We start from the raw sequence: 13,213 nt of genomic DNA on the forward strand, positions 1-13,213 counted from the left end.
ATTTTGCGTAATGGTTTTTAATTTTTTTTTTGATATTCAAATCACTTGATTAAATCAAATAAAGCTTAAGGCAATACTGCTAGCTTAATGCTTTTAGGCAATACTACACCACTGCACCTCTACTGTGCAATATTGCCAAATTTGCCCTTTACTGTTAAAACTATTAATTTGTTCAAGTTTTTAATGGCCTAAGGAAGAGGAGTAAACCATACCTAGTTTATGCTGCTTGTTTATATGAAGATTTTTTTTTTTACTTTTTTCACCAACCTAACTTACATTAACAATGAAAACATTCTAAAATAATGATAGTGTACGATAAGGAATGTCAGCATTTATCTAATTAATTGTTCATACATTATCATTTTTTTCTTATTCAATTTTTTTTATTAAGAGTTATTCATTCCACCGTAAAATATTTAAACTTTAAAGTACGCAATATTTTGATCAAAATAATTAAATAAAACCATGCTCCTGGCTATGATAATTAGCTTTAAGGCAATACTGCACCGCTACTGTGCAATATTGCCCACTACCAAACCGTAAAATTACTAATTAGGCTACAATAGTTTAACGGGGGCAAAAACGAATTAACGGGCTAGGGTTTAAAGGATTAATCTTTGAATGCCGCTTATAAACATGTCAAAATTTCCAGACTTTTAATTGAAGAAGTTTTTTTCTGCATCATTACTTGGCGGATAATATCGTATATATAAATGCTGCTCCACGAAAACAACATTATTCATCAAAACCTATTCAAGAAACTGTGAGCACATGTACGAAAAAAATGTTTAAACAACTAACTTCTTGTATCCATCAAAATGTCTCATGATTTACACATTTGTTATTGAATTCAGATTTTTAACAATTGACTGTTTCTCTTTTGTAGAAGATTCAGCATGTATACCCCTGGTAAATTGGATGCAGTGATGGACTCGGACTTCGGCCTCGGTTTCCTGCCGATACCAAAGCGAACACTTTTTGCCGACGACAAACAGGCGCTGAGCGAGGACGACGATTCTGGTCTTGGGATGGAGGTAATACAACTTTGACAAATGTTTGATAAACTTTATACACCCCTCTTAAATGGAACAACAACTGTTCATTGAGTAAAAAAAGATTATAAAAATAGAGAAAAAAATCCCTAAAATCCAATTCTAAGTAAATAATAAGATTCCCTGCATGTACAATTATCATCATTTTCTGTGCTACATCCTTTCAATATAATGCCAATTGTAATCTCTTATTTTGTTTTTTTTAGTGTGCTGTAGATATGACAACTGGAGGGGATCCCAGCTCGCCTATGATCGCCTCATTGGTATGCAAAACTCTTCAATTTTTCATTCAATTGTTGATCAAGTTTGTTATAAATTCCTATAAAAATTCAAAAAAAATAAATCAATTTTTAGCAAAAGAAAATTCAATCAAATATAATATAAGGAAGAAAATCAATCACCTGAAAAAATAAGAAAGTCTTTAACAATGTTTAAAATGTTTAAGGTTACTACATGTTTGTTTGAATTTCAGTTGGAAAGACCATTCGCATGCTTCTCTCCAATGGAGATTCGACGACCAAAGAAGAGATCCGAAAGATCGATGGAACCAATGGACGAATCTGCACGAAAACGTCCGAGGTTTGCCGAACGTAGAAAGACCCTCCAGAAATCGCTTTCATTTGGCGTAAGTTGAATATTTCTGAGAATATCTTAAAGTGTTCAATGTATATCTATTTTTCATAATATTGTTTAGATAATTAATTTCAAAGATCGCCATTAACAAGATTATTGATTTTTCTTTCCAGGATAAACCTTTAGGAGACCAAGAGGAAGTCAAAGATGTAGTGGGACGAATGGTAGAGGAGTCCAACCTGATTGGTGACGGAAGTCAGACATGTAGCCTTCCCACAATTCCCGGAAAACATCCGGATCTGAAGAGCATCACCAATAAAACGGTAATGAATTGAAAATGGAACATAATAATTATTTATGAACAGCTTAAAATAATATCGCAACAATCGAACATAAAACAAATACAATTTTTGATCGTTTAATGTGCAAACAATAACATAATATTTTGTTCATGTTTGTAGGTTGTTGACGTAATTTCCGGAAAGTATGACGACAGCATCGGCAGCTTCCTCATCGTGGATTGCAGATACCCGTATGAATACAACGGCGGCCATGTTCCGGTAAGTTCAATGGTAGAAGCAAAATTAAATCTAAATAATCTTTTAATGATTTCTATAAACATAATCACAGGTAACTAATACATAATGAATGATTAAATTTGTTATTATAAAATTGGTTTTCTGTTTTATTTTTAAAGGGCGCCATTAATGCTCATCGACCAGAAGACATACCCTCCATTTTGAATCAACATCAGAGCATGCGCAATGCAGCCAGCGACAAGCGCCACGTCGTCATCTTCTACTGCGAGTTTTCCTCTGAGCGAGGGCCAAGGATGTAAGTTTCGTGATAAGATATTCTTGATTCAGTATAAGTGTTGAAAAAAGATTCAATTTGGTTCTAAACTACGTTTTCTTTGACTTCAACATTGATATATTTTGTTGAACACAGAATAATTTTTTTGTAATACAATTCATACACGTATTTTCATTTGTATATTGATATTTTTACTTATATACGCTGTTTGTATTACAGGTGTCGTAATGTAAGGAAAGCTGACCGTGACCTGAATAAGGACAGCTACCCATTCCTGAACTTTCCCGAGATCTACGTCATGCATAACGGCTTCAAGGACTTCTACGAAACACACCAGGTAAATTCAGTGGTCAAATTGGCGAAAACCTAATTTTGTCAAAACAATGGATTAGATATACATTTATGTGGCTAATAAATATACAAATGAAATTCTGTAGGGTTAAGAATTAATATTACAGGAAAACAGAATTGAAGTGTTCGTAGCATGCATGCTTTTATACATACTTTTATAGAAAATATATTAATTAATTAATGTCTGACGTTCATGTTATTTTGAATTTTTCCAGAACTTGTGCGAGCCCCTTGGTTACACGCCGATGCTTCACAAGGATCATTCCGAGGATCTACGTCACTTCCGGTCCAAGTCCAAGTCCTGGAGTGGAGGATCCAGGCGTCGTGTTTCCGGACTGCGTCTCTTCTGATCCTGATACGTTATAGCAATCTGAGGGACAAATTGTTTAATCATGAATTGTTGATGATGTCATGCTGTTTCATGTTGTTCGTTTTTGAATCAGATGTGTGTATTTTTATCGCAAGAACTTGTCCTGAGTTTGCTAAATGTATTTACAAAGACGATGTGAAATTTTCTTTGATAAAAAACATATTGTATATGTTGTACAATTTGAGAACCACTGTACATTGTATTTAAATTCAGTTGTTTTCAAACTTGTTTCTACAAAGTGCTAATTTGTTACATTGTTATTGATTTGTTATTTGTTGTTATTATTTATTAGATAATTTATATGTGTATATAATGAATAAATAATAAAACTATGACTTATAATACTGCGTTTGATATTTTCAAAGGATGAAATAGTAGCACCAATAAATAGAACCATTTTAACAAGAGCTTGAACTTTGGGTAGTTGTGTCAAACAGCAATGTGATGTAAGCCTGTCTATTTCATTGCTGGCCACTCAGCAATTGCTCTTTGAAATCAACAGGATTTGTCTGGCTTTTGAGCTAAGTCAACGCAATCGGTGCATATTTCGCTTGAAAGCGCGTCATTTTTAACTTGTTTTGACAAGGAATAGACAGCTACGTCCAACCGAAAGTCCAAGGTCTTGTTAAAATGGCTCTATATAGTATCAGAGGAAAGCATTACATTTTATAGCATTATTCTGAAGGTTTCCGTGTTTGTGAATTGAACCCACCTCTTCCTCCATTTATTGCTGATTGTGAACTTATTCAACTGAAAGGCACTATAAGTAATAATTAAAGGCCGAAAATTTTACAAACGCCCCCTTTTTTACCTGTACAAACTTCAAAATGATGCCGCTTGTCAATCAAGTTTGTTTGAAACAATAGCACCCAGTTTGATTGACGTGATCGTCCGAGCGTGATCTTGCCAGGTCCGCGGATTTCTGTTTACTAGCAATTAACAACGTTATCTTTGATATCCTCCGTCATGTATTAAAGGGGGGAATTGAAAATTGATTTTTAAACATTACCAGTATTAAAATTGATTATGAAAAATAATTATTCAGTGATTGAAAATACGCACAATTTATATTTGAGTTATGTTGAATGTGTGTGACCTAATAAATTCCACAAAAATGCATGGACAGCTCCAAAACATATAAAATTTTCTTTTTACAACAAACGTACAATATGCTACTAAAGCTATATTTACTGGTAAGAAGTTGATGTATGTAAACGTCACTCCATGGAAAACGAACTTCATTAATTGTCGACGTATAATGACTGTCTTTACATTCCACATTCTTACTGATCGTATGTTTTTCTTATACTATTATAATCGTTAAAATTAACTTTTTAAACAATGTCAAGTGCTAAACACAGTGTACTGAGTTATACTTTTATAGCAGAATTATTTTACTGCATTTTTTCAATTGTGCTTTACACACGTGTGCTTAGAGAAAATTCGGACGACACATACCATTTCCGTATAAAATAGCTTCGTATGGTCATTAGAACAATAAGATATTTAAACTAAGATCAATTCTGACTGATTCTTTAAAACGTTCAGTGAATCATATCTTTATTGCTTCGTATCATTTTACGAAATTTACATTATTTTCTAATACTAGTATTATTCTAACATAATATAAGGAATAGTTAGCCAGCGCTATGACCCCTCCGTTATCACCACATTACATGTAACCTATTGAGTGACTTCTCCTGTGGTTTAAACTATTATCCCATAATATTTGTGGCAAAATGTTTAACATCATTTTCAATATGTACAGTCATATTAAGTCAAGAATTGTTTATAATAATGAAACCCCTTCTTTTTTTCATTGTGAAAACGGAGTGAGGCAAGGTGAAAATATGTCAGCCTTCTTATTCTCTATGTACCTTAATGATTTACATGACTTTTTAAAATGAGTCTGATGTACAAGGTTTACCAACTATTACTGACATGTTACATGTAGAAAATAAGTTAGATCTTTTTTTCAAATTATTTGCTATATTATATGCAGACGACAGTGTACTGTTAGCTGAATCTCCCAAGGAATTGCAAAGAGAGATAGATTGCTTTCATACTTATTGCATAAAATGGAACCTGAAAATAAATATCGATAAATCTAAAATAATAATATTTAGCAAAGGTAGGCAGAAAGAAAACGTGTAGATAAAATAAAACGATATATTTATTGAAGTTGTTACTGATTTTAACTACTTGGGAATAGTATTTAGCAGAACATGATATCTTTTAAAATTGCAATACAGAAATTAGCCGAAAAAGCTACAAAAGCATTATATGAAGTGTTAAAAAAGGGGAGATTTCATAATCTATCAGTACAGTGTCAACTAGATTTATTTGACAAATTTGTCCAACCTATACTGTTATATGGATGTGAAGTCTGGGGCTTTTCAAATATTGCTATCATAGAAAGAATTCATCTCAAATTTTGTAAACTTCTACTCCATTTAAAACAATCAACTCCAGATTTCATGATATATGGTGAACTTGGTCGATACCCACTTGACATTCAAATTAAAACACGCATTATTTCTTATTGGTCAAGAATACTTACCGGAAAAGATAAAAAAATTACAAAGTTAATATATGATCTAGGAATTTGTATGAATCGCGAAATTGGGGGGAACATCCCTTGGTATGAAAACATCAAACATATTCTAAATAACTCCGGTTTATCTAATATATGGATTAATCAAACTATACATAACTCACAATGGCTAAAGGCAAAAATAAAACTCACGTTGGTAGACCAATTCAAACAAAATTGGCAATCTATTCTACAATCATCCCCAAAAGCTATTTATCAAAAAAAGATGCAATTACTTTTTGTAGATTTCGAACATGTAATCACCATCTACCCATTGAAAGTGGACGGTGGGCAAATATTCCCAGACGTGAAAGATTCTGTGCTCATTGCAATAAGTGCGAAATAGGAGATGAATTTCACTACATACTTAATTAGCTGTAACTCGCTGCAGCAAGAACGCTATCAATGCTTATCAAATATAAATATGAAAATAAAAAATGCTATTAGTTTTAAATTTATAATGGCAAGTACAAAACAATGTTCTATGAGGAAATTATGTGCTTTTAGAAAAATAAATAAAAAATGCTCCCCAGGTTAGAACCCCCATACTTCACATTTGTATTAACGAGTCAGAGTTGTATATGTTCTCTCTCTCTCTCTCTCTCTCTCTCTCTCTCTCTCTCTCTCTCTCTCTCTCTCTCTCTCTCTCTCTCTCTCTCTCTCTCTCGCTTACGCATGCATTGTTAATTATTGAGAAATACCACATATTGTATTATTATAATCTCTGTGTACCATTGTGCAATGGTGTTGAAATTGAAAAAAAAAATGAATGAATGAATGCGCTTGGACCCCAGTGTCTGTGTGAGAGCGCGCGCGAGTGAACGATGTGCCCACCCCCGTGTCAACATAGTCAGGTGTGAGATATAAGTTCGCTATCCAGGCACCCCTCAGCATTGTCACCGACTATTATTGTTATCTAAATTTTGAGATAAAAACGTATTGAATTCATTTGAGGAATGTGAAACGTAAAATACTTAGAATACAATGGCAACTGAAGCAAACATACTAGATCTATATCTAACAATGTATGGCAAGAAAAATAGTTCGCACTAATTAAAAGTCTTGTGTTTTGTCCCCATATATGTCGAGATTACTGTTCTTTTCACACTGAAAGTCGCGATGTTTACAATATACCGGTACCCAGGCACTGTTGAGCGAAAGGCTAAGTTTGCAATATTTATTCTATTGACCACCTAGAATTATTCATTTTATCGATAAATTTAGATTCTTCATATTTTACAGAGCATACTTTTTGCGTTGTTCATACTTTTAACTTCGCAGCAAAATTCATGGAAAAAATTTCATTTCATGGTAAATGTATTAGCGCAAAATGAGCTGTAGTGTCTCTTTAATTTGATATTTCTATTTTAAATATTAGATGAATTTGAAAAATAAGTAAGAGAAACCTTGAATAAAGCATAGAAATGTATGTTCATGGATAGGATGTTATAAAATTACATTGTTTTTAAGAACTCGCCAGGATGGACCAAGAGCATGTCGGATTTAAAAGCGGATAATCAAAGAACCCACTAAAACAGTAATCATCGCAAATATCTTAAATATGAATATATATTATCAATTTGTCGATTTGTAATATTTTTAAAATCTGTGAAATGAATTGATGCTTCAGCAGATTCTACTTTAATCGAACGTCTTTATGCACACCCAATTTTTGAACAGTGTGATAACTTACAGGCTTTAGTGTCATTTTATTCTGTGGGTGGGGCTTCGTTTTACATTTTTTTTCAAGTATGTTTTTTTTACTTCACTCTTTACAAATTTGTACAATACATTTTTATGCACGTACAAAAACCTGGATTCATAGGCATAGTATACTGTATCTAAAATTTTAGTTTCATGTAATCAAATCCGAGTATCTTTTTTTTTTTTTTTTTTGGTTAAGCTAGAAATTCGTTATTTACATTATAATTAAAAATTAAATTTCTACACTCAACGTTAATATCACCACGTTCTAAAAGAAACGTGGGGTGAAATAGGGAAAGTAAAATGATAAATATGACAAAAATATTAAGGAAAACACGGTTAATGTAATACCCCGGGGAAGCCTGTTATTGCCACACATTTACTTGTCAATCAAGTGTTGTACGACGTGTAATAGAGCTGGTTCTGCTATGTCATCAAAACCAGTTTTACTGAAATTATACGATATCTCCCTAACCCTTTTGGTACATTTCAAAACAAGTCAAACAAGCAGTTGACACGTGTGTTACAAGGTTTTTACATATTAATCCCGGGCCAGAGAGATCCATAAGTCACAAAACAAAAATAGATTTGACCAAATTCATATCTCGATCAAAATTGAAAGAAACAGTTCTTAATGCAACAAATGATAAGGAATAGTATGACACATTTAAGAAAAACAAAAATGTAAACGTGTAGACATTGATAACTGAGCTTTATTACAAAAAATAATTGCTGTATGTTTACAAAATTTATTGTTTTGTACATACCGGTATACATGTACATGTGTATGTACATTTTGTAATAGTGTGCACTAAGTTACATGTATGTATTACTGTATATAAATATTTTTTGCGCAAACCCCACCAATATTTGCTAGTAAAACTTCAAAATATTGACAATTCACAAGAAAGAAAGCCAATATTTGATTCACTCTTTTTATTATTTTTTTTTACAGTTCCTAATTATTTATCGTATGAGTTTGATTTATTTATATCAATTTGACCGTAAAATGTTTTGATAATTTTCAATATTTAAATCACTTGATTTGATCAAACCAAGCTCAAGGCAATGCTACTAGTGTTATAAGCTTCGGGGCAATACTGCACCGCTACTGTGCAATATTGCCCTCCACTGTACCGTGAAATAACTAATTAGCCTACAATATTTTAACAGGGGCAGGACCGAATTAACGGGCTACGGATTAAAGGATTAAAATTCGAATGCCGCTTGTAAACATGTCAAGATTTCCAGACTTTTAATTGGAGAAGTTTTTTTCTGCATCATTGCTTGGCGTAAAATATAGTATATATACACGCTGCTCCAAGCAAAAATCATAATTCTTCTAAACGTTTGAAAGAAACTGTGAGCAAATGTAAGAAAATAAGAAAAGCTATTCATTATTTGCAATATCTATTTACTAAAGCAGTACACGATTTACACATTTGTTATTGAATTCAGATCGATAACAATTGACTGTTTCTCTTTTGTAGAAGATTCAGCATGTATACCCCTGGTAAATTGGATGCAGTGATGGACTCGGACTTCGGCCTCGGTTTCCTGCCGATACCAAAGCGTACACTTTTTGCCGACGACAAACAGGCGCTGAGCGAGGACGACGATTCTGGTTTAGGGATGGAGGTAGATGTTCTTAAAAATATGTGTTTGATACATTATAATACACCCACACCTCCCGAAATTAACAATAAACATTGTCCATTGAAAATGAAATTTATTTTGAAAATTAGTCTCAGCTCTTCATGACATTTCTTATCATTGCATCTACATTTATCACCGTAACTTTTATCATATTCATTACATATGAGAGAAATGCCAATTGTAATCTCTTGTTTTGGTTTTTCAGTGTGCTGTAGATTTGACATCAGATGAGGATACCAGCTCGTCTATGATCGCTTCATTGGTATGAAAAAACTTTTTATTTTTCATTAAACTTTATAAATAATTATATTTTGAATTCTTAAAGAAATTAAAAAAAAAATCAAACCTTGGCAAGAAAATAATCAAATAAACAATAAGAAAAACTTATAATAACAATGTTTAGGATATTTAAGATTACTCTCTTTGAATTTCAGTTGGAAAGACCATTCGCATGCTTCTCTCCAATGGAGATTCGACGACCAAAGAAGAGATCCGAAAGAATGATGGAACCGATGAACGAATCTGCACGAAAACGCCCGAGGTTTGCCGAACGTAGAAAGACTCCCCAGAAATCGCTTTCATTTGCCGTAAGTTGAATACATACATTTCCGAGGGTATTTTAAAGTGTAGATCTATTTTTCATAGTTTTGTATGGATACATTATTTTAAAGATTGCCATTAACAAGATAAATGATTTTTCTTTCCAGGACAAACCTTTAGGAGACCAAGAAGATGTCAAAGATGTAGTGGGACGAATGGTAGAGGAGACCAACCTGATTGGAGACGGAAGTCAGACATGTAGCCTTCCCACAATTCCCGGAAAACACCTGGATCTGAAGAGCATCACCAATCAAACGGTAAGAAATTGAAAATAGAATATAATTATTTATGAACAACTAAAAATAATATTGCAACATTCGAATATAAAACAAATACTTACAATTTTAAATCGTTTAATGCACCAACATTACCATTAATTTTTTGTCATGCTTGTAGGTTGTTGACGTAATTTCCGGAAAGTATGACGACACCATCGGCAGCTTCCTCATCGTGGACTGCAGATACCCGTATGAATACAATGGCGGCCATGTTCAGGTAAGTTTTGTAAACAAGTTATAAAAATTCATATAAATCTGAATAGATTTTTAAAAGTTTTTTGTTCTACTAAATGAATTATATAAAATGAACTACTATTTGTGATTTTATTTTACAGGGCGCCATTAACGCTCATCGACCAGAAGACATACCCTCCATTTTGAGTCAACATCAGAGCAGTCGCACTGCAGCCAGCGACAAGCGCCACATCGTCATCTTCTACTGCGAGTTTTCTTCTGAGCGAGGGCCAAGGATGTAAGTCTCCTGATAAGATATAAATCTTGATTCAGTATGACTGTTGAATAAAGATTGTTTTAAACTACGTTTTCTTTGACCTACACAATGAAATATTTTGTAGAACAAAGAAAAATTTTTATGTAATGCATACATGTATAATCATTTGTATATTGATATTTTTACTTATATATACGTTTTTGAATTCCAGGTGTCGTAATGTAAGGAAAGCAGACCGTGACCTGAACAAGGACAGCTACCCATTCCTGAACTTTCCCGAGATCTACGTCATGCATAACGGCTTCAAGGACTTCTACGAAACACACCAGGTAAATTCAGTGGTCAAATTGTCGAAAACCTATTTCTGTCAAAACAATGGATTAGATATACATTTATGTCGCTTATTATATATACAAATGCAATTTGAAATGAGCGAATATTGCAAGAAAACTGATTTTAAGTGCTCGTATCATACATGGTTTTATACATACTTTTATAGAAAATAATGTATGAAAATGTAATTATTCATTAATGCCTGACATTCATGTTATTTTGATTTTTTCCAGAACTTGTGCGAGCCCATTGGTTACACGCCGATGCTTCACAAGGATCATTCCGAGGATCTACGTCACTTCCGGTCCAAGTCCAAGTCCTGGAGTGGAGGATCCAGGCGTCGTGTTTCCGGACTGCGTCTCTTTTGATCCTGATACGTTATAGCAATCTGAGGGACGAATTGATTAATCGTGAATTGTTGGTGATGTCATGCTGTTTCATGTATTTCGTTTTTGAATCAGATGTGTGTATTGTTATCACAAGAACTTTCCTGAGTTTGCTCAATGTATTTACAAAGACGCTGTGAGTGAATGAAGAGTTTTCTTTGTTAAAACATATTTTATATGTTGTACAATTTTAGAACCGCTGTACATTGTATTTAAATTCAGTTGTTTTCAAACTTGTTTCTACAAAGTGCTAATTTATTACATTGTTTTTGATTTGTTATTTGTTGTTATTATTTATTATATTTATATGTGTATATAATGAATAAATAATAAAACTATGACTTATAATGCTGCGTTTGATATTTTCAAAGGGTGAAATAGTAGCACCAATAAATATATAGTATCAGAGGAAAGGATTACATTTCATAGAATTATTCTGAATGTTTCCGTGTTTGTGAATTGAACCCATCTCTTCCTCTATTTATTGCTGATTGTGAACTTATTTAACTGAAAGGCACTATAAGTAATAATTAAGAATATAGGTTTGTCGACTGAGATAAGAGTGGCTATAAAATGTAACATTCATTAAACCATATTCCATAGTGAAGAAATTTTTAATTTTCTCAACTAACAAAGGAAAATATACATTGTCAATATATTAATTATTATGGAATACATTTCCTAACGTCGTATTTCCACATAACTACATGAACTTGCTATAAAACGTTCAGTTATACATATCTTTATTTCTTCGTATCATTTTACGAAACATACATTGTTTTTAATATTATTATAACATAAGGAATAGTTTGCCAGCCCTATGATCTGGCTTCAGTAAAAAAAGTAAGATAAACCTTGAAAAAAGCCTAGAAATGTATGTTCATGGATCGGATGGTATAAAATTACATTGTTCTGAAGAACTCGCCTGGATGGGTGTGATATTAAGGACCAAAAGCATGTCGAATTTAAAAGCGAATAATCAAAGGAACCCGCTTAAACAGTAACTATCGCAAATATCTGAAATATGAATATATATTATCAATTTGTCGATTTGTAATATTTTTAAAATCTGTGAAATAAATTGATGCTTCAGCAGATTCTATTTTAATCGAACGTCTTTTTAAATGCACACCCAATTTTTTGGAACACTGTGATAACTTACAGGCTTTAGTGTTAGTTTATTCTGTGGGTGGGTCTTCGTTTTACATTTTTTTTTCAAGTATGTTTTTTTTACTTCACTCTTTACAAATTTGTACAATACATTTTTCTGCACGTACAAAGACCTGGATTCATAGGCATAGTATACTGTATCTAAAATTTTAGTTTCATGTAATCAAATCCGCGAATCTTTTTTTTTTTGTGGCTAAGCCAGAAATTCGTTATTTACATAATTGTCATGTTGTAAATTTTGAATTTACTGGGTGGGTGTAAATACAAAATTTACAAGTTGTAAATTTTGTATTTACACCCACCCAGTAAATTCAAAATTTACAACATGACATTATTATTAAAAATTAGATTTCTACACTCAACGTTAATATCATCACGGTCTAAAAACGTTGGGGGTGGGGGTTCGTTGTTAGAAATAGGGAAAGTAAAATGATAAAGATGGGAAAAAATTAAGGAAAACACGGTTAATGTAATATCCCGGGGGAAGCCTGTTATTGCCATACATTTACTTGTCTATCTAGTATTGTTCGACGTACAATAAGGCTGGTTCTGCTATGTCATCAAAACCAGTTTTACTGAAATTATACGATATCTCCCTAACCCTTTTGGTACATTTCAAAACAAGTCAAACAAGCAGTTGACACGTATGCTACAAGTTTGTTCAATATTATTCCCGGGCCAGAGAGATCCATAAGACACAGCACAAAAAGATTTGACCAAATTCATATCTCGATCAAAATTAAAAAAAAAACCGATTTCTTAATGCAACAAATGATAAGGAATAATATGACACATTTAAGAACAAAAAAATGTAAACGTGTAGACATTGATAACTGAGGTTCATTATACAAAGAATAATTGCTGTATGTTTACAAAATCTTCC

The 13,213-nt window shown here is 32.7% G+C and overlaps 2 protein-coding genes across 2 annotated transcripts; both read left to right on the plus strand.

Annotated features, from left to right (window-relative positions):
- Positions 1 to 892: 892 nt before the first annotated feature.
- LOC128179376 (M-phase inducer phosphatase 1-like) lies at positions 893 to 3,149 on the plus strand. The gene is made up of 8 exons (XM_052846787.1): positions 893 to 1,034; positions 1,259 to 1,315; positions 1,525 to 1,677; positions 1,799 to 1,948; positions 2,087 to 2,185; positions 2,323 to 2,459; positions 2,658 to 2,775; positions 3,005 to 3,149. Exons 1-8 carry the CDS (start codon positions 897 to 899, stop codon positions 3,137 to 3,139), a joined length of 987 nt encoding a protein of 328 aa, XP_052702747.1. The 5' UTR covers positions 893 to 896; the 3' UTR covers positions 3,140 to 3,149.
- Positions 3,150 to 8,956: 5,807 nt separating this feature from the next.
- On the plus strand, positions 8,957 to 11,142 carry LOC128179421 (M-phase inducer phosphatase 1-like). Its single transcript, XM_052846831.1, has 8 exons — positions 8,957 to 9,094; positions 9,318 to 9,374; positions 9,547 to 9,699; positions 9,820 to 9,969; positions 10,109 to 10,207; positions 10,326 to 10,462; positions 10,653 to 10,770; positions 11,008 to 11,142. Exons 1-8 carry the CDS (start codon positions 8,957 to 8,959, stop codon positions 11,140 to 11,142), a joined length of 987 nt encoding a protein of 328 aa, XP_052702791.1.
- The last annotated feature ends 2,071 nt before the right edge of the window (positions 11,143 to 13,213 follow it).

This window comes from Crassostrea angulata, chromosome 4 (genome assembly GCF_025612915.1).
Source record: "Crassostrea angulata isolate pt1a10 chromosome 4, ASM2561291v2, whole genome shotgun sequence".
NCBI lineage: Eukaryota > Metazoa > Mollusca > Bivalvia > Ostreida > Ostreidae > Magallana > Magallana angulata.